We start from the raw sequence: 22,402 nt of genomic DNA, 5'->3' as shown, positions 1-22,402 counted from the left end.
CTTAGGAAAATCCAATACTCCTCAAATAAAAATTTTGGAAAAAGAAATGAATACTTATAATGTACAAGACTGATATTCAAAAAATAGAAAAAGAAGTTACATTAAAACAAAATCAAGCATTAGTGGTCAAAGATAGTATCAAATTGTGAAGGAAATTTGAAACTCTTGACAATCAAAATAGAATTAACAATCTACGTTTAATAAACTTTCCTAAGATTTCTTCAATATCACCCAGAGAAATGATAACAATATTTTCTTGAGATTCTGCAAATTCCTGAGGAATCTTTGCCTCCTCTTACACATTGAATCAAAATCAAGAGACAGAAGCAAACATACAAAAGAGAAGCTTCATTAGATATATCTACATTGTAGTTAATCTGGTCACTCTTTTAAGTCACGGTTTTTTATTGTAAAAGTTTTTTACAATCAATAAAACAAAAGCATAGTAACAACAACAAACCATGTGACAGGTAAATACAGCAACAAGCATGAAAAAGATTGATATAACAATCAGAACTATATTCCTTGGAAGCAATCAAACAAAGGAATAAACAAATCACATTGAGTAAAACATTATCCATAGCAAAATAAAACAAAAAGGAGGGAAGAAAAGAAAAGAAGAAGATAAATGAAGAATAGAAAGTTAAATAAATAAATAAATAGACAAAGGAATGCCTAAGAGTTGGAGCTTTGGAGGTAAAGTTTGAGAGAGTTCCATTTAGAAAGAAATTGAGGGAATCTGTCGCATTTTTTTGCTAAATACGCCTCATATCTATAGGTTAAGCAGACAAGATTCCACCATTGTGTTACGGACACCTTAGAAAGATCTTTCCAGGAGTTAAGAAGAAGTTTCAATGCGAGAGAGATAAGAATATCAAAGAGAAAAGCATCAGAAGAAGAGAGAGGAGATGGTAGAGCAGAAGATTTGAGTAATATCATTTGGTATGAGAGAGCCACGTTGATATGAAAGAGAGAGCAGATAGTGTTCCACAGAGATGACCAATATATTTGGATAGAGGGACATAGAAATAATAAATGTTTAAGGGAGCCAATATCTGTAGAACATGTCCAGCACTCCTTTGCAAAAGTAGGGTTAATACGATTTGATTTAATCGGGGTCCATTGGGCTCTGTGACAAAGGAAAAATAAGCTTTGAGTAAGAGAAGCTGACCTAGAGGAATGAAAAACAGATTGTAAATAGGAGGACCAATCACAATCAGAAATAAGGCAGCCAATATCTTCCTCCCAGGATTTTTTAATAGAGGAGAGAAGCGGGTATCGTAGTTCTTTAAGAAGGTTATAAAACTTGGAAGCTGAGTGGCCCAAAGTTTGGAATTGAGTAGAAAGAGTCAATAGAGTCGGAGGTTGACGTTTAGCTTTCAGATCACAATTAAATTTATGTAAAGCTGAACGTAATTGCAACCATTGATAGAAATAAGAGTCAGGTAGGCCAAATTTATACTGAAGCTCGTGAAAAGTGAGCCAGGAGCCATCAGGGTGACATAGTGCAGTAATATCCCAAATGTGGTAAGTAGTCCAAGATGACCAGAATACTGGCTTCTTCTCTATTAGGAGTTTAGGGTTTCTCCACAAGGGACACAGTGTGGATTGAGACCAAGGGCAATCTAACAGGCGGTCTAGGTCTTTAAGTGTACGGAGAGAAGTGAGAAGTAGAGGATTGTGGGCCTTATTTTGTAGATGTGTGGAACCAAGAAGTCTGAGTGGAGGAATAGGATGTAAAAGGGCTAGTTCAAGTCGAAGCCAATTAGGGACCATTGTATTGGCACATGGATCCGAGGAATGTAACCATTCGGATCCCTGTCTCAATAAAAAGGCTTGATGATAGAGAAATAGATCGGGGAAGTTAATACCTCCAGCCGATTTGGGAGATTTAAGTTTACGTTGCGAGATTCTATGTGGTTTATTGTTCCATAGGAAATCAAAAAGAAGTTTTTCTAAATGTTTGTAAAAGGAGTTAGAAAATAAGAGGAAACATAGTGAACATGTATGTAATTTTTGGTATGACCATCATCTTGAGGGTATCCAGTCTCTCCCACCAAGAAAGATGTAGGGGAGACCAGTTGGACAAAGCGGATTTCACAGAGGAGATAGTCTTAGTCATGATAAGATCCATTGTTATCTTAAGGTCTTTGTCAAATGTGACACCTAAGTACTTCATCCCTGTGGATATCCAAGTGAACGGATATGAGGGAAGAGTAAAGGGTGTGCAGGCATCATTGAGGAGCATGAGCTCAGTTTTGTCCCAATTGACCTTATATCCGGACATAGAAGAGAATTGAGAAATAAGATCAATGAGAGAATGCAAAGATCGTTCAGGGTCAGAGAGGTAGAGGAGAATGTCATCAGCATAAACAGACAACTTAAATTCCAATTCAGCAACAGAGATTCCCTTAATAGAGGTAGACAATCTAATATGAGCTAGGAGGGGTTCTAAAGCTAGATTGAACAATAAGGGGGATAAAGGACAACCTTGGCATGTGCCTCGTTGGAGGGTAAAAGAGTCAGAAAGAGCATCATTAACTATAATCTTAGCAGTAGGATTGGTGTATAGTAAAGAGATCATATGAATAAATTCAGCAGGAAATCCAAATTGGTGAAGAACACAAAACAAGTATTTCCATTCCACTCTGTCAAAGGCCTTCTCGGCATCAAGAGAAGCCACTAAGAAGGGCTGGTCCCTTGACAGAGTGGAGTGGAGAATGTTACATAACAATCTAGTATTGTCTGCTCCGTAACGACCCTTTAAAAAACCAACCTGATCTCTATGTATAAGAGAAGATATAACAGATTCTATTCTATGAACTAAAATTTTTGCAAAGATCTTATAGTCCAAATTCAATAAAGAGATAGGTCTGTAATTTTTAACTAATTGGGCATCTCTGTTGGGCTTTGGCAAAACAATAATACTGGCTTCATGGAAGCGGGATAAACAATTAGGAGAAGCAATAATAGTCCGGTAATAGGACAAAAGGTGTGGCGTCAGAGAGGCTGAAACAGTTTTGAAGAATTCCGTAGGAAGGCCATCAGGACCTGATGCTTTTGAAGAGGCCATAGAAGAAATAGCACGTTGGATTTCATCAGTAGAGATAGGTTGACGCAGGGGTTCATGTTGAGACGAGGTAATAGATGGCAAATGTTCAGATTTCAGAAATTCGGAAAGCACATCTTCTGGACAGGTAGATTCTGAAGTGTACAGAGAGGCATAGAAGGAATGAAATTCCTTGAGTATGTCAGAAGTGGTATTGAGGATCAAACCAGAGGATGACTTGATGTGAGAAATCCGATGTTTGGATCTTTGACCTTTAAAATAAGAAGCCAGATGATGATCCGCCTTATTGGAGGTAGCATAGTAGGAGGTCGATTGGCGGAATAATGAGACAGATGCAGATGAACTGAAAATCTCATTGTATTGGAATTTAAGTTGTTGTAGAGATTTATAGAGAGTGGAATCAAAAGAACCATATAATTGAGACTCCAAGGTATGGATTTCCTGTTCCAGACGTCGAAGGTTAGTTTTCTTAGTCTTGAGTTGATAAGCTGTGTAGCTGATACATTCCCCTCGCAACCAGACTTCATAAGATTCCCATACCGTGGCAAAGCTGGATACAGAGGACTCATTCCTGGCGAAAAAGGCATCAGATTCAGCAGTGATGTGAGATAGAAACTCTTCATTACTAAGAAGCAGGTTATTCAATCTCCAAGAACGAGGTGGCTTGTCAAAGGACCAGTTGAGAGAACAGGATATGGCAGCGTGGTCTGAAATAGAGATGTCGTGAATAGTAGCTGCGGTGGTGATATTTAAAATGTCTTTAGATGTTAGAAAATAGTCAATCCTGGAATATGATTTATGGGGCGCTGAGTAAAATGTAAAGTCCTTGGTTGTAGGATGAAAGATTCTCCATATATCAGTCCATCCATATGTTTGCATCATATTGGAAAGGGTTGAACGGATCCTCAGTTTAGCAGGGCGGCAAAGGGAGGATCTATCGATGAAAGGGTCCAACGGAAAATTAAAGTCTCCAGCAATGATAGTGTGTTCCGAGAAAGAGGAATGGGAAATGGTGTGAAGATCCTGAAAGAAAGGAGGATCATCCGAGTTAGGTGCATACAGGTTTAACAGGTTCAGTGGTTTGCCATCTATGACGCCCTCGATGTAGGACCATCTGCCCATGGGATCAAAAGAATGAGCGGTCGATTGATAGTTGAGTGATTTGCGGATGAGAGTTATAACCCCATTCTTCTTTCCCAGGGCAGGAGTGGCGTAACAGTGTTGAATCCAGCCGCCGGTGAGTTTATGCGCTTCAGCAAGGTTTATGTGTGTCTCCTGTAAGAGACATATATCAGCCCCTAAGTGCTTGAAGTATTGTAGTATTTTCTTACGTTTTATGGGGCTCGAAAGGTCCTTAACATTAAGGGATACAATCTTTAACGAAACCATGGGGTTAAGTGAACAGATGCAGATATTGGAACTCTAAAGGTGTCAGGAGTCCCATAGGAGAGAGATGTCCATATGAGCAGCGATGGTGACTGTAATCCAAAAAATGGAACAATTTGCAGTGAGAAATAAGATTCATGAAAATGGTAAAAAGAAAACAGAAGACAATACCCATGAACGCCTACTGAAGAAACTGTGGAGTCACGGGGTGGAAGGGGACGTGCACAGATGGATCAAAAATTGGCTGGCGGGCAGGAAGCAGAGGGTCAGAATAAAGGGGCACTACTCTGACTGGATAGGGGTCACATGTGGTGTTCCGCAAGGGTCAGTGCTTGGACCACTGTTCAATATATTTAATAATGATCTGGAAACGGGGACGAAGTGCGAAGTTATCAAATTCGCGGATGACACAAAACTCTCCAGCAGGGTCAGAACTGTTGAGGAATGCATAGAACTGCAGAGCGACCTGAACAAACTGAGTGAGTGGGCAAAAAAATGGCAGATGAGCTTCAATGTGGAGAAATGTAAGGTCTTGCACATAGGGAAGGGGAACTCCATGTACAGCTATACGATGGGAGAGAGGGTACTCGGGGAAGGCAGCCAAGAAAAAGATCTGGGGGTATTGGTGGATAACACAATGAAGCCGGCGGCACAATGTGCAGCGGCCTCAAAAAAAGCGAGCAGAATGTTGGGCATTATCAAAAAAGGTATCACTACGAGAACGAAGGAAGTTATCCTGCCACTGTATCGAGCAATGGTGCGCCCACATCTGGAATACTGCGTCCAATACTGGTCGCCATACCTCAAGAAGGACATGGTAATAATCGAGAGGGTCCAGAGGAGAGAAACGAGGATGATAAAGGGTATGGAGAACCTTGCATATGCCGAACGGTTAGACAGGCTGGGGCTCTTTACCCTGGAAAAGCGGAGACTGAGAGGGGACATGATAGAGACTTATAAAATCATGAGAGGCATGGAGAAGGTGGAGAGGGACAGATTCTTTAGACTAGCAGGGACAACTAAAACAAGAGGTCATTCAGAAAAACTGAGAGGAGACAGATTCATAACAAATGCAAGGAAGTTCTTTTTCACTCAACGGGTGGTGGACACCTGGAACGCGCTTCCCGGAGAGGTGATAAGACAGAGTACAATTCTGGGGTTTAAAAAGAGACTGGATGACTTCCTGGAAGCGAAGGGGATAACAGGGTACAGATAGAGGTTTACCTTACAGGACTTTGAGCGAATAGGGTATGGACATTTTAGGTTAGATAGGGAAAACTTTCAGGTTATGGACCTGGAGGGCCGCCGCGGGAGCGGACTGCCGGGCACGATGGACCCCTGGTCTGACCCGGCGGAGGCAATGCTTATGTTCTTATGGCTCCAAAAGGAAAAAATAAAAGATAAGGTGCAGCCATGGAGAACAAGAATGTGCTGCAGTGCACAAAACAGGGAATGCAGATACTATAGATGGGGACTCGTGAGGTCAAGAGGCACTCATTATGCGTTCAAAAGCTCCAGCCATCATCAGACAATCCAGATCAGAATGCATCCATCCGGAAATGTAATATCGAAGTCAGCTTTAAAATTCAGGTCATGGCTCCAATATTTTCATCGAGATACTTTTTCAATTCAGCATAATTCTTGGTGGAATTATGGTAGGCAATTCTCATTTTAGCCGGATAAAATAAGCCATACTGCGCTCCAATGGTTTTGAGCTGAGGCCGCATGGCTAAGAAAGCTTTTCTTTTTTGAGCAGTGTTCTTAGAAAGATCAGGCACAAGCAAAATTTTTACACCGTCTACCAAAAGAGGTTGTTTGATTTTTGCTGCTTGCAAGATTTGTAGGGCATGGGAGTATCTGAGGAGTTTCAAAACCACAGGTCTTGGAGGTTTGGATGGTAAAGGGGGGCCGGAGGGTACTCGGTGGGCTCTTTCTATTTCTAGAGCCGGTGAAAATTGTATGTTTAAGAGAGATGGAAGGAGAGATTGCAGATAGGAGATGATATCGTTACCCTCAGCAGACTCCGGTAAACCAATGATACGCACATTACTTCGTCTCATACGATTAGACATATCATCCAGGTCTCTCATACGATTAGACATATCATCCAGGTCTCTCTGCATAAGATCCATTTTGCGGAGACCACGTTGTATATCTAAGAATTGAGCGTCGTGGGCGGTTAGTCGTTCCTCTGAGAGGTCCAGACGGGCTTCAAATTGTTTAAATTGGAGAGTGATATTGCTCAGCTCAGATTTTATATCAGCTGTCGCTGCCAGATTTTCGTGCATAAGACCCTGTAAAACCTGTAAATCGTGAGACAGGGAAGCGTCAGCCACGAGGAGCTTGGATGAGGCCTTGTCCGGGGATGGAGGCTCATGCTTGGATCGTTTCGATGCATTCGGAGCAGTGTGAGAGCCAGACGCAGCCGCTCCGTCCGATTTGGGGGATTTCGTGGCCATCAGAGAAGCGGAAAAAGGGATTAGCTGACCTGAATGAAGCGATTAAGCAGGCTGGATGCCGTTATTTGTAATCAGGCTGGAGCGAGTGAGCAAGCTAAGCAGCCATCTCGAAGCCGGTCACGTGACCACCACTCTGGTCACTCTTTTAAATCACAATGGCACTATTTCCGGACAGAGATTGGCTGTTGAATATGTTCTTCATTAATAGGAGGCAAGAATTCCTGAGACTGAATATTCAAGTTTTTCCTGATGTTTCAAAGGAAACTCAAAAAAGACGTTGTCAGTTTCTTCTGTTAAAACCTGGGGTGATCCAGATCGGAGGAATTTTTTTCCTCTGTTTTCCCTGCAAATGCATAGTTAGATATAAATAATTTAAATATGTTTTCCTTGATCTGAGCCATTTGACATCATTTTTATCTCAAAAACGAGTGGAAAAGGAAGGAACTATAACAATCACTCATTAATAAATTTTGGGTTTCTGGTTTAGCAGCAGGCATTCAATTTCTTATTATAATTTTGTATTCTTGAATTGTGTTACTCAATAATTCTTGGATTTGATAGTGGGCTTGAGTGTGTTTAATTTTTGTAACCATACTAATTTTTTTTAGTAGGTTATTCTTGCTGTTTATTTAATTATTATACCTTAATTTGTTTATTTGTTTAACCACACTATCTGTACAAGATTTATATGCTTGGAAGTTTAATGAAAAATTGAATAAATAATTTTAAAAAAGAAACTTGGGTTATCACTGTAAACCAACCTACAAAAACTAGACATTTTTGCCATAAATTTTAATACATTTAACTTTACAATGTCTCCTTTTAACCTCTTTGCTTCCCTGACATAAACCTTAAAAACTGAGAAAAGTTTTTGTAAATAACACCACTCAAAAGACCAAGACAAAATGGATAAGTCACAAATCAAAGATAAAATCAAGTAATATGGCACTTAATATATAGCATAGCTGAAACAAATAAAAAATATTACAGTATATAATACAATAAATATACAAACAGTACTAACAGATAAATGCTAAAATGGCATGCATTAACAAAAACAATAATTATTCTGCATAATCCAATACTTTTAACCTCAGATCCCAACACTCAACTCTTTTTCCCCTCTATGTTTGCTAATTATATAAATCAAAATACCCTCCCTTTAAAGATTGCATCCCTCCACCTTAACCAACACTTTTGTTCTAGACCCTACCTGACCAGCACTTCAGTCCTACCACCTCCCTTACCCGCTAACCTGCACTTGTTTTCACCCTGCCCGACGGGCACTTCAATACTACCACCTCCCCTCCCGATGACCAGCACATCTGTCCCTCCCCAGGCCAGCAGGCACTATTCTTACCGGCACAGTTCTTTTCCTGCCTAAAGCCGAGGGCAATGCTGTGTGCTGGGCTGGAGTGGGACCTTGCATATCTATGCATTCTCAAGGCTTCTGCTGGCTCCATTCCTTTCTGAGATTCTCGGAGGATGGAACTGACAGGCCTTGATCATGCACAAATGTGTAAGGCCCCACTCCAGCCCAACACACAGTATTGGCCTCAGCTTCAGACAGGAAAAGAACTGTGCTGGTAAAGAACTGCGCTGGTCAGAGAGGGGCAGATGTGCTGGCCATCAGGTGGGGATGTAGTAGCACTGAAATGCCTGTCTGGCAAGGGTAAAACAAGTGCAGGTTAGCAGGTAGGGAGGTGGTAGGACTGAAGTGCCAGTCGGGCAGGGTAAGGAACAGAAGTGCTGGTTAGCAGACAAGTGGTAGGATGTAATCTTCGGAGAGAGGGAAGGAGGGATAGAGGGCGGAAGCAATAAAGATCAAGATTAAAATTTTGGGGCCCAAAAATCTCGGTTTATATTCAAGTAGACAGCACTAGAAAAGGGGCATTTTTTAATGTAGGTCCACTATTGCGGAAATCCCTTCTGCAAATGCTTAAGGAAGATGCATCCCTGCCAAAATTTAAAAGGGCTTTAAAAGCTCACTTATTTCAGAAGGCTTTCTGTAGCATTTTAGCAAGATAATTAAAGTGATCATCGGACTTTAGATGTGTATGGAAGCTTTGTGTATGTGATACTTTGGGCTGTCCTTGGGGTGGTTTTTGGGTTGGGACTTACTTGAAATTTATGGAGTTCTTTTCTTAACTTTTTAAATTCTTATTGCAAGCCACTTGATTTATTGTATTATGAGGTATGTGGTATTTGAAATAAAGTAACCTATAAAGAACTGGAAAATATTTAAATGTGTTCTACATAAGATTCACAGGTTGAGACATACATGATGAAAACCGACTTGTACACCAAGAGTTAGAAGTCAAAGTTGCTGTTGGTATTTACAATTTAGATTAAGTATATTGCATTCTGAAAACAGATTAACCAAATATGGCATAACAGAGGTCAAACGTCTTCAATAAGTATTTTTAGCATTCATACAGCTTGATGCTGTTCTATATCATACACTGTTATGCATGTACAGAAACAAGCACAAACAAGAATGTCAGCTCTCAGCATTTTTTTTTTTCCAATGTGCAAAAACCAGAGTGAGCTTTGCTAAAACTAAGGTGGCACAAAGCAATCACAACAACTTACTTTTGTCACCATAACCACAACAAAGTTTTTCTCATCAATTTTGTATGTTTTAAGAGCTGTTTCATCACTGAGGATTTTACCTGCACACAAAAAACAAACAGAAGGTTGATACTGTTGAAGAGTAGATTTAAGGTATAATAATAGACTGAGCTTGTACCATTTCTTAATAACAGAAATTTCTTCTTAAGCAGTTAACCAGGGAAGCTTGTATCAACTAGTTGGTCTTTAAAGTTAATGTAGCAATATTGTGTATAAATGTTTTACTATTTTTAGATCAACTTACTCTATAACTAGATACTCTTCGTGGATCAAGTTACTTCCCACACAAAAGGCTGATGTCCATTTCATTTTCAGTGTTTTTAACACTAGGCCAAATAATCAGAGACCGTGCAAGCTACATGAACATTTTAACCTGTTATAGTTTGAATGTAACATATCTAACAAATAGTTCTGAAATGCTTAAAAAATTACACAAAATAATTCAATTTTCTTTTTGCTAAAATAATCAAATGGAATCCTGCATATTGAAGTCAAGTGGGTCATAACTGACCATGGACACATCAAGACTTCTTTCTTTTACTCAATACAATTGTTCTAACAAACTCTCAAAAGCATCAACAACAGCAAATACCCATTTTGAATAAAATCTTTCACCATATCCCTCCAATACTAAGGGTCACAATTGCACCAAAAGGAACAGGCATTAGACAGGTGTAGGAAAGTGGTGGTCAAATTAAAGAGCTCTTCCACTGCTTCTCCCAATACCACAAATGAGCCAGCAGCTGCAGCTCAAAACCAATAAAAAGTAATATTTGGAGGAGGGGAGAGATGATGTTGATACTATTCACAGTGATGCCTCTACCACAAGGGAGAAGCAACTACAGCTCAGAACAGTGCTTCCAAATTACAAAAGAACAAGATTTGCTAGTAGGAGGGGAACAAAAGGCTGACAAAACACTGATAGGCAGGTAGGTAGTGTACTGCTTAGGAAAGGGAGAAAGGGAGAAGAAATGCTGCTAGACTAATTCTCAATACACAGGATAACTATTCTTTGAATAATATATCCAGCCGTGGAAAAAGTAACCAGAGCATGCTGGAAACATCTGCATGGGGAAAAAGCCGAGAGGAAACTCAAGCGTAAAAGAAATTGACAGTTTTATGTAATTTAGTGTTAAATTATGTTTTCACATTAAAATAGCAACGATACTTACCTGTAGCAGGTGCTCACCGAGGACAGCAGGAATAAAAAGGATAAATGGGCATGATAAACAGGATATGATGGGCATCATAAAGAGGGGCATAACTACCAGGACGCGGGAAGTCATCATGCCACTGTATCGAGCGATGGTGCGTCCGCATCTGGAATACTGCGTTCAATATTGGTCGCCGTACCTCAAGAGAGACATGGAGGTACTTGAGAGAGTCCAAAGGAGAGCAACGAAACTGGTAAGAGGGCTGGAACACTACCCATATGCTGAGAGGTTGGATAGGCTGGGGCTCTTCTCTCTGGAAAAAAGGAGGCTCAGGGGTGATATGATAGAGACCTTCAAAATCATGAGGGGCATAGAGAAGGTGGATAGGGACAGATTCTTCAGGCTGAAGGGGACAACAGGTACGAGGGGGCATTCGGAGAAACTGAAGGGAGATAGGTTCAAAACGAATGCAAGGAAGTTTTTTTTCACCCAGAGGGTCGTGGACACTTGGAATGCGCTACCGGAGGAAGTGATCAGGCAGAGTACGGTACAGGGATTCAAACAGAGACTGGATGGATTCCTGAGGGATAAAGGGATCGTGGGATACTGAGAAAGCTAACCAGAAAATAAATGTAGAAACCCAACCAGGTCGTGCAGGTGCAAGACCGGAGGGCTAGGACTTTGATAGGAAGATAGGACTCAATTAGGAAACTAAGGAGGCATGGGGGCCCCTTCTGGTGATTTAGACAGGTCGTGAACTGTTTGGGCCGCCGCGGGAGCGGACTGCTGGGCAGGATGGACCTATGGTCTGACCCGGCGGAGGCACTGCTTATGTTCTTATGTATTTTGGAACCCACTTAGGTTTAGGTGGGCTATAAGCTTTTTAAATACATAAATATTCTCACATGTGGGTGATGTCATTCATGGAACCCAGTAGACACTACCAAGTACACTGTCAATTTAAATCTTTAAGCAGTGCCCTTACCGCACATCTGCTGGTGTGTTCCCACAGGACCATCAGTTCAGTAACAAAGTTAAGAAGCTAACTAGGAAAGGTGGTGTATTGTGAGACTATATGCCTGCTGTCCACAAAGAGCACCTGCTACAGGTAACTTTTGCTTTCTCTGAGGACAAGTTGGCATCACATTCTCGTGCATCAGTCTCCCAAGCTGCCAGGAGCATGACACTGAGTGAGGATAAAGGAAAAACACAAAAAGTTTGGAGGGAAAGTTGGTGCTCAGGAAGTAAAAATATTCTGCAGAACTGCTTGCCAAGACATCGAGGGCAACACCCCCCCCCCCCCAGAGTGGGCACAGAACCTCCAGCTGCCAGCACATAAGCTTTACAGAGTGCTAACATAAATTCAGGGGGAAAGACCCCCGGTGGCTCCAAAGGACTCCCTGCCCAAGCAGGGTACCTTGCCATACCTTGCCCCTATATTTCCAGAACAGGGGGAAGCTCACCTGAGGTAACTGGGATGAAGGAGTAGGTTCCTGCTGAAACTGGACCTGAAACTGCCAAAAATCGGAGCTCCTGCAGCCTGCCGCATCTGAAAAGCCTGGGACTTTCCTGACGCTGAGGCCGAGGAACTGACCCACGCAAAAAGGAAATCCCCAGCCGATCCGGCGGCAAGGGAATCCTTTTCTTCCTGTCAGCGGCTGGGGAACCCTCTGCGTGGGTGTCGGGGGAAGCCCGGGCTTCCCCGCGATCCGAAGCCGACTGCGAGGTACATGTGGCGGGGTTCCCTGGCCGCCGGCATCCGCTACTGACGAGACTGCCCCACCGCTCCAGCCTGCACAATGCTGCACAGGCCAGCCGTGAGTACTTCGCATCTGGAGCGCAATGAGCACTTTTTCCCTTTATAAGTGCTCATCGTGCCGAAAAGCACTCTAGCTGCAAAGAAAAGTGCCGGTTAGTTGAAAAAACACAGAAAAAGGCAGCTTTAAAGGGAAATGAGCCCTTTAGACCGGCACACCTTAGGATTTTTTATTTTTTTTTTACTTAGTCAGAACAGACTCTACAGCTTTCAACCAGGGGGCCAGGCCGCCGGCTGAGGCAACTCTACAAAAATGTGGGGAGGTGGAGGAAGGGACGCAGCACGAGACCCACCAGGTTTAACACCCCCTGAGGTCAGACAGATCCACAAACAGGACCCGTCCAAGCTTTATCCGGCACAAAATGGGAACCCAGGAGTCCAAAACAAAGTTCCAACGGTACTAAGAGGGGAGCTGATCTAGTCTTACCACCTGCTACGGAGACTAAGACAGACTGGATTGCTAGTGGAGAATCTAGTCTGATATACAAGTTTGTTCTCAGTCTCCACCTGCTAGTGGCAGTGAGGCATATAACCCATTCGTAAGTACTATACCAGTCTACCAGGTGATACAGAAAGCAATTTACTACCTTGTTTTCCTATCAAGCTGCTTCCATCTGATCAACTTTTTCAAATGAAAAAAAATCTTTAATCAAATTTCAGTGCATTTAAAAAGGCACTTAAAACAACTTTGTTTTGGAAATATAATCCTTGTAGTTGACTCTGGATAATATCTATCTGATATCTTAAACTGGATAACATCTTTCTATAAATGTAAATTAACTTGAGTGCTTGATTGTTAACCAGTTAGATAATCTTGATAGGTGGTATATAAATAAAATATGTAAATCTTAGACTTACTGACCTAACTTCTTGTATGTAATCCGTTATGAATTAATTGTTGGCTAGAGCGGAATATAACTATAATTTATGCCATATCTCTCTGAAGAGAATTTGTTCACCAAAGTGGAACAGGATTGTTTGAGGCTGGATAGGATTAAGGTGAACTTGCCTTTTTCTCTCTGTGTTGTGAATATGTTTGTGAGGTTGTACATTACTGAGAGACCAGGAATACAGCTGGTGTTTATACTTATGCAGTGTTCTCCCTAGGGCCTTTTAGCCAGGCAGTCCGCCCGGCTAAATTCTGCTGCCGCCGCCGCTGTTCAACATTAAAAAATAAATAAAAAAAACATGGCTTGGAGATTTCACACCTTAGCCCGTAGCAAACTTATGCTCCCGGGCTCTAACGTGTGCGTGCCGGCTTCCCTTCTCTTCCTCCGAAACCAGAAGTTATATCCTGGTGGAGGGAAGAGAAGGGAAGCCGGCACGCACATGTTAGAGCCCTGCGCGTTTGCTATGGGCTAAGGCGGAAGACAGGTCAGTGAAGTTTACAATTTGCTCTTCTTGCTGCCGGGTCCTGACAATGAGGTACAAGAAGTGGTTGAGCAGACGGTTCCGGTTCCAGAGACAACAGGTCGGCCCGCCCCTAGAAAGCGCAGAGTTGTGGTCATCGGAGATTCGCTGCTAAGGGGCACCGAGGGACCAATTTGTAGACCTGATCTGCAATCAAGAGAGGTCTGCTGTTTGCCGGGGGCCAGGATCCGGGATGTAACCTGGACAGACTCATCAAACCCCAGGATCACTTCCCTATGATCCTCATCCACGTCGGAACCAACGACACTGCCAGGTGCACCCCAGAGAGCATACCTGAAGACTTCAGTGCCCTGGGAGAGAAGCTGAGGAGAATGGATGCGCAGGTGGTCTTCTCCTCGATCCTCCCAGTGAGGGGCAAGGGCAGTGCCAGAGAGGATCGAGTCCGGAGGGCGAACGACTGGCTGCAGGGATGGTGCAAGGAGATGAACTTTGGGTTCCTACACCACGGAGAGGCACTGCAAGGACTGCTGGGACCAGACGGGTTACACCTGACCAGGAGGGGGAAGAACGTACTTGGACACCGTCTAGCCCGCCTACTACACAGGGCTTTAAACTAGGTAAGTTGGGGGAGGGTACGGGCAGAAACAATCCACCTGACGAGCTAAGCTACCAATACTCTTTTGAGACTGAGCTAAGTAAATACTATATTTCTGGGACTCATTACAATTTTGGGTCTAGGGCGGGGGTCGGCAACCTGCGGCTCCAGAGTCGCATGCGGCTCTTTTCCACCTTTGCTGCGGCTCCGGTAGTGTGTCACGCAGGCATGCAGCTTAAGTCCGGCGTCGCGGCGGGAAATAGCCATGCTGAGCAGTGAGCTCAGCACATACACAGATGAAAGCCTTGCTTGCTGATTGGTCCGGCGGCCCCGCCCCGCCGTGCCGCCGGACCAATCAGCAAGCAAGGCTTTCATCTGTGTAGTGCTGAGCTCACTGCTCAGCATGGCTATTTCCCGCCGCGACACTGAACTTGTAAGGTGCCTGAAAAAGAAATCATCCTGGCCGGGGTCGGTGTCATGCTCCGGAGATCTACAGCCTTCCTATCTCCCTCTCCCTTCTACCTGCTTCCGGCCACATCCCCTGCTCCGCGGCTCTCTTCGGCAACTCAGCAGCAGCTTCTGACGTCGGGGCCTACCCTCTGCGAGTCCCGCTTGTTTCAACTTCCTTTTTCCACAAAGGCGGGACTCGTAGAGGGAAGGCCTCGATGTCGGCAGCTTGTCTTGATCACTGCTGCTGACGAGTTGCTGAAGAGAGCCGCGGAGCAGGGGGGTGTTGCCAGGTGCAGGTAGAAGGGAGAGGGCCAGATGCAGGACTCGTGGGTGAGGGAGGAGAAGAGAGAGAGAAAGAGAGAGGGGAGGGAAACAAAAGGAAATATTTCATACTGGGCTGGGCCGGAGTGGAGGGAGGGTGGAAAGATTCTAGCTACAGGGTGCAGTAACAAAGGAAAAGGGGGGAAAGCTGAAAATGGAGATAGTGACACAAAGAAGAGAAAGGGTAAGCAGGACCTACTGAATAAGGATAGAGATACAGAGGGGACATGAAGAGGAGGTGAAATAGAGACATAGAAGTAATGCTGAAAAAGTGTGTGGGGGGAGATAAAGACATTGAAAGGGCAAATGGTGAACATGGCGTAAAGATAAGGACAGAGACAAATGAAGATTCTGAAAAAGTGGTGAGATAGGGATATAGGTGAGATGGACACAAAGAAGGGTGATGCTGGAAAATAGGTGGAATGGTAATTCTGACAGACACAGAAGGGAAATGCTGGATCAAGGAGAGATGGGGCTCAGGCTGGATGGAATGAGGAGAAATGCCTTGTTGGCCCGGAACTTCCTCTCCTACGTCAGAATTGACGTCAGGGAGCGGAATGCTGGTCAGCGCAACACTTCTGCAGGGAAAGCTTGGGACGGCGGTGGCTTGGGGGCTGTTCCCCGATTGCGGTGGCAGCAAACCGAGTGGCTTGGGGGACGGCACGGAGACAGAAAGAAGGGGGAACAGGGAGACAGAAAGAAAAAGTTGGGGGAGAGAATGAGGTCTGGAGGAGAGGAAACATACAGGAGGCTGAAAGAAAGGAAGAAAGATTGGATGCACAGTCAGAAGGAGAAAGTGCAACCAGAGACTCATGAAATCACCAAATAGCAAAGGTAGGAAAAATGATTTTATTTTCAATTTAGTGATCCTGTATATAGCATTAAGATAAGAAACAATATATGCAGTGTTAGATTTGTTTTATAATGGTTTTGCGGCTCCAAGTTTTTTTTTCTTTTCGAAAACGGGTCCAAGTGGCTCTTTATGTCTTAAAGGTTGCAGACCCCTGGTCTAGGGGGAGGATACATAGCAATTCTGGGTCTAGAGGGGGTACACATTATAATTCTGGGACCAGAAAGAGTGCACACGTTGCAAATTGCACTAAAGGAGCTCGAGTAGCCCAAACGGGAATACCCCCACAGGGTACACACATTACCGAGCCTGAGATAGGAGCACACTATAGTCATGGGGAGTCCGAGACAGGTTCAAGCTTTAGCTCTGGGTCTATGGAGGGTAAGAGACAGGCGAATAATGCTAATGGGGTCCTAGTTGATAAAGAGGGATCGTCCCCACTGAGATACAACAAACACACAACGTGGAGGGCTATGTACGTCAACGCCCACAGTCTGGGAAATAAAATCCTAGACTTGGAAACAGAAATGAGGGATGCTGACCTGGATGTAGTGGTGATATCTGAGACCTGGCTCACAGACTCCCACGGGTGGGACATGGTCATACCAGGTTACAACTTGCTTCGCAGGGACAGGGAGGGTAAAATGGGAGGTGGTGTAGCATTATATACTAAAGATGACATTAAGGTCACCAGAATCACGGATGTACAGTACACTGGGGAATCCCTTTGGGTAAATTTGGCCAGAGGGAAGGACAAATGCCTGTATCTTGGCGTAGTATACAGACCCCCAAGACATCAAGATGACCTAGATAAGGAATTAATTGGAGATATAGAGAATATCACCTTGCGGGGTGACACAGTATTGGTAGGTGACTTCAACATGCCTGATGTGGATTGGGTCACACTTTCCTCTGCTTCCGGCAACAGCAGGAAGCTATTAAACTCTTTGAATGGAGCAAGACTCAGGCAACTGGTATCTGAACCAACAAGGGATCAGGCAATACTGGACCTAGTACTTACCAATGGGGAAAGTATCACACAGGTCTCGGTGGGTGAAACTTTGGCCTCCAGTGACCACAATATGATATGGTTCAATCTCAGGAAAGGTTTCACAAAATCTACCTCAATGACCAAGGTTCTCAAATTCAAAGACACAAACTTCCAAGACATGGGAGACTTCGTTCACCAGGCGCTACAAAGCCAAGCAGACACTGACAGCGTGGAAGAAATGTGGTCAACTCTGAAAGCCACCATACAGGAAGCAACAACCCGCTATGTTAAATCAGTAAGCAAACGGAATAGGAACAACAAGCCACAGTGGTTCTCTACGGAGATCTCGGACATCATCAAAGAGAAGAAAAAAGCATTCATCTCTTACAAACAATCAGGGACACAGGACTCTAGAGTAAAATATCTGGCCAAGTCAAGGGCCGTCAAAGCAGCAGTTAGGGAGGCCAAATTCCGCATGGAGGAGTCTCTAGCAAAGAACATCCAGAAAGGAGATAAATCTTTCTTTAGGTATATCAGTGACAGAAATAAGAACTCGGGAGGGATAGTACGTCTCAGAAAACCAGACGGAGACTATATAGAAATGGACTCGGAAAAAGCCCAACTGTTAAATGAATACTTCTGCTCAGTCTTCACCCGCGAGGCGCCGGGAATCGGCCCTCAGCCACAAACAAGGGTTAAATCAGTTGACCCGTTTAGTAATTTCAAGTTTACACCCAGCAGCGTCTATTGCGAGCTGTCAAAAATCAAGGTCAACAAGGCAATGGGGCCTGACAACCTACACCCTAGGGTGCTCAGGGAGTTGGGTGATGTCCTAGCGGAACCGCTTTCCGCGCTCTTCAATCTCTCCCTTAGCACAGGTAACGTCCCGATGGACTGGAAGACAGCTAACGTCATCCCACTCCACAAGAAAGGCTCCAAGATGGAGATGGCAAATTACAGACCAGTGAGTCTCACATCGATAGTGAGCAAACTAATGGAAACCCTAATCAAACACCAATTGGCTAGAATCATGGACGAGGAGAAACTACGGGATCCCCGCCAACATGGATTTACTAAGGGGAGATCCTGCCAATCCAACCTGATCAGCTTCTTTGACTGGGTGACGAGGAAGCTGGATGCTGGTGAGTCCCTGGACATTGTCTACCTAGATTTCAGCAAGGCATTTGATAGCGTACCACACCGCAGGTTGCTAAGCAAGATGAGTTCTTTAGGTTTGGGTGACACATTGACAAATTGGGTTGGGAACTGGCTTGGAGGTAGGCTTCAGAGGGTGGTGGTGAATGGCACCCCCTCCGAAATGTCGGAGGTGATAAGTGGAGTGCCACAGGGCTCCGTCCTGGGCCCAATCTTGTTCAACATCTACATAAGAGACTTGACAGAAGGGCTCCGAGGAAGAATAACATTATTCGCCGATGATGCCAAGCTAAGCAATGTAGTGAACAAGAGCACAACAGACAATAATTCGATGGTAGATGATATGATGCATGATCTACTTCTACTGGAGTGCTGGTCTAGGTCCTGGCAACTCAGTTTCAATGCCAAAAAATGCAAAGTCATGCACCTGGGAAGCCGAAATCCATGCAAGATTTACACCCTAAATGGCGAGATCTTGACAAAAACTGAAGCAGAAAGAGACTTAGGGGTGATTGTCAGGGATGACATGAAGTCTGCAAACCAAGTTGAGCAAGCTTCATCCAAAGCAAGGCAAATCATAGGTTGCATACGCAGGAGTTTCGTCAGCCGTAAACCTGAAGTCATTATGCCACTATATAGATCCATGGTGAGACCGCACCTGGAGTACTGTGTGCAATTTTGGAAGCCACATTACCGCAAGGATGTACTGAGACTGGAATCGGTCCAGAGAATGGCCACCAGGATGGTCTCGGGACTCAAGGAGCTCCCATACGAGGAGCGGTTAAGGAAGTTGCAGCTCTACACACTCGAGGAACGTAGAGAGAGGGGAGATATGATCGAGACTTTCAAGTACCTCACGGGTCGCATCGAAGTGGAAGAGGATATATTCTTTTTCAAGGGTCCCGCGGCAACAAGGGGACATCAGTGGAAAATCAGGGGCGGGAAACTGCACGGTGACACTAGGAAGTTCTTCTTCACCGAAAGGGTGGTTGATCGCTGGAATAGTCTTCCACTTCAGGTTATTGAGGCCAGAAGCGTGCCAGATTTTAAGGCCAAATGGGACAAACATGTGGGATCTATCCGCAAAGATAGATAGGGAGGGTCATTGGAGTGGGCAGACTTGATGGGCCGTGGCCCTTATCTGCCGTCTATTTCTATGTTTCTATGTTACTTTCTGTTTCCGCGAAGGCAGGACTCGGCAGCATTTCTCCCAATAGGTCGATCACGATCTTGGGCCGATCAGTCTTCCTCTCCGACGGCAGAATTGATGTCGGGGGACAGGAATGCTGGTCCACCCGAAGCAGGGAGAGCTTGGCGGCGGCGGCGGCTTTGGGGCCTGTTATCTGATCACGGCGGCAGCTTGGGGGCCTGTTCCCCGATGGCAGCGGCAGTGACTTGGGGGAGGGTAGGGAGAAAGAAAGAAGGCAGGCAGGGAGACAGAAGGAAAGAAGAGAAACAGAAAAAAAAGAAAGGGGGCATGAAGAGAGAAAGAAAGGTCATGGAGAGAGGAAGAAAAAGTTGGGGGAGGGAATAAGGTCTGGAGGAGAGGAAGCATACAGGCTGAAAGAAGGGAAGAAAGATTGAATGCACAGTCGGTGCATAGACCTTTTCGGTAAGTCCATTTTACTCTTCCTTGTTTACTTTCCCGAGTGCTGTGGTTTTATTCTTTGGTTTTAATAGAAGCTCATTTGAACAATAATTTAGATCTTTCCCATCTTTTCATCTACCCGGTCGGCTTGTCTTTGAGCTACTATCGGCTTATGTTTTCAAGATACACTCTGTATTATCAGCTGTTCATTTCCCATACATTTACTTTTGCCCTGTTTAGGTCTATATAGTCTAGGCATACTGTTTGTAACCAGCCATCATTTTAAGTATGTCTATGCCATATTTTAGGGGGGGGGGGGGGTTTAAGTTCTTTTAGCATGTTATTTCATTAATTCTGAGTTTGGTATAACAATATGTTATTCTTGGTTTTTACTTTACACATTATTTATTCTTTTCTATGACATGTTTGCATCGCAATTTTACTCAAAAGTATAAATAGGTATCCATATTTCCATTCAAGTTTCATCACGGTGCTCTGGTTTTAGCTCCAGTATTTGTCACTTCCATCCACCAGGTCTGGCTATCCTTACCGTCTCATATTTTAAAGACTCACTCGTTATAATTAGCAGTGATCCACACATCTCTTCATAATAGACATGTCCGATTTTAGCATTTGGATCTTAGTACTATGGGTTTGGTCTTTTCTGATTTCCTTTCTATAATCTGCTTTTCTTCTGGAGTCTTTTGAGTTTATTATTATATTTTTGTGGTTATAATTGTATGACATGTCTAAATCGGTCAAGTTATCCATTCTTTTTATTATTTTTGTCCCCTCATACAATGGCAGACTGCCCCGGGTGCCAGCCCTAGAGGGGTACACAGCTGGCTGGATCCAGAACCTTCCGAGCTGCTCTAAATGGCACCTGCACCTCAGCGTGGCTACCGTATTTATTTTGAAGCAGAGTCGGCAGCCGCACTGAAGTGCAGGAAGGTCCTGCAAAGACTGCATTTGCCACCTCTGCCTCCGGAAGACATAAGTGACGTTGGAAGGGGTGGATCGGCAGCTGCAATCATTGCGGAACCTTGTCTCAACTCCCTGCGTCAGCCGGCCCACCCCCTCCAACGTCACTTACATCTTCCAGAGGCAGAGGCAACAGAAGCAGTCATCATGGGACCTTGCTGGTTTGGAGGGAGAGAGGAGCATAGAAGGGTGGTGGAGGGAGAGAGGAGCATAGAAGGGTGGTGGAGGGAGAAAAACAGGGTCAGGGTGGTATGGAAGGGTGGTGGAGGGAGAGAAAGGGGGCAGAGGCTGATGGAATTGGTGTGCAGGGAAAGGAGAGAGAGACATAAGAGGGAAGGATACTGAATGGAATTGGGTTGGAGGGAAAGAAAGGGGGCAGATGCTGATGGAAGTGGGGAGAAGGGAGAGTGAAATGCCAGACCATGGGGGTGTGGGAGAGCGAAGGGAAGAAGAGGAGAGAGATGCCAGACCATTGGAGGAGGGAAGGGAAGAAGATGGATGCCAGAATAATACGGGTGAAGGGAGAGATGGAAGGGGAATATAAGGAGCTCCCCTGGGAGAATGGTATAGAAAAAAAGTGAATAAATAAAAAAAAATAAAAAATATAGAAGGGGCAGAGAGAGGGTAGACAGTGGATGAAAGTAAAAGAGTGACAAGACTATGAGGAAAGCAGAAATCAGAGAAGACAATGTAGAAAAAAATTCTATTTATTTATTTTTTGCTTTAGGGGAGATACATCGCTGTTTCTGTGGTGTTGCATTGTATGCAGAGTCCAGCTTCTTGGTGGTTCAATTTAACCTTTGTCTACGTTTTTCTATTTTATCCCCCCTTTACAAAACTGTAGAGCATTTTTTTAGCACCGGCCATGGTGGTAATTGCTCAGAATTCTATGAGAGTCTGAGCTGTTACCACCATGACTAAAAACCACATTACAGTTTTGTAAAAGGGAGAGAGGTTAGTTTGTGATTACATATTTTCTGTGTTCTGTGTTTTCTGTGTTCTGTGTGGTTTTCAGTTAGGATTGATCTGTACTAGTCTGGCTTGTTTAGTTTTACAATGGGTGTATTGATGTACTGCTCACTGCAGTATGTAAGATGCTGCCATTTCCTAGGTACACTCTTGTGTGATGTGTAGATTGTTACTAAAAATCATGTTTTTCATACAGATGGGGGTAGGTGTCAAAAAATGATGGGCCTCCGATGTCACATATGCTAGGTACACCACTGCCTTCATAGTTTATATTTAATCCACAAGCCTGCTTTTAGGACCTACAGGGTATGTATCCCTCTGATTCATGACAATTTCACTTCTCATGTTATTTTATCCATTCTTTTTATTATACAACTGCCCAGATAAGCATCATTCTTTGACGTGATTGGCCCTTGAAAACTAACGGCAACAGTGTTCTCCCCAGAAATTTTTTCCAGCCATGAAAAACATTTGCTGTATTTAGTGTGCCACAAAAAAACACTTGCTCCGTTTAGTGTGCCGGAGTTAAAAAAGTTTTGAGAGAAGTTGCTCTATACCATTTGAAAGAGGGCAAAAATTATTCGCTTCTAGAATTAGATACTTCTTAAATTTAAT

The 22,402-nt window shown here is 43.9% G+C and overlaps 1 protein-coding gene across 3 annotated transcripts in view; it reads right to left on the bottom strand.

Annotated features, from left to right (window-relative positions):
• Window positions 1-22,402, bottom strand: part of RAD23B (RAD23 homolog B, nucleotide excision repair protein) — a 245,740-nt gene that overhangs the window by 161,866 nt on the left and 61,472 nt on the right. For all 3 annotated transcript variants that reach the window (XM_033918631.1, XM_033918623.1, XM_033918639.1), the window contains one exon: window positions 9,508-9,587. In XM_033918631.1, coding sequence (XP_033774522.1) covers window positions 9,508-9,519 — 12 coding nt within the window. In that variant the 5' untranslated portion in view covers window positions 9,520-9,587. The remainder of the gene's footprint in view (window positions 1-9,507; window positions 9,588-22,402) is intronic.

Source organism: Geotrypetes seraphini, chromosome 1 (genome assembly GCF_902459505.1).
Source record: "Geotrypetes seraphini chromosome 1, aGeoSer1.1, whole genome shotgun sequence".
Taxonomy (NCBI): Eukaryota; Metazoa; Chordata; class Amphibia; order Gymnophiona; family Dermophiidae; genus Geotrypetes; species Geotrypetes seraphini.
This window is presented reverse-complemented; position numbering and strand designations above follow the sequence as displayed.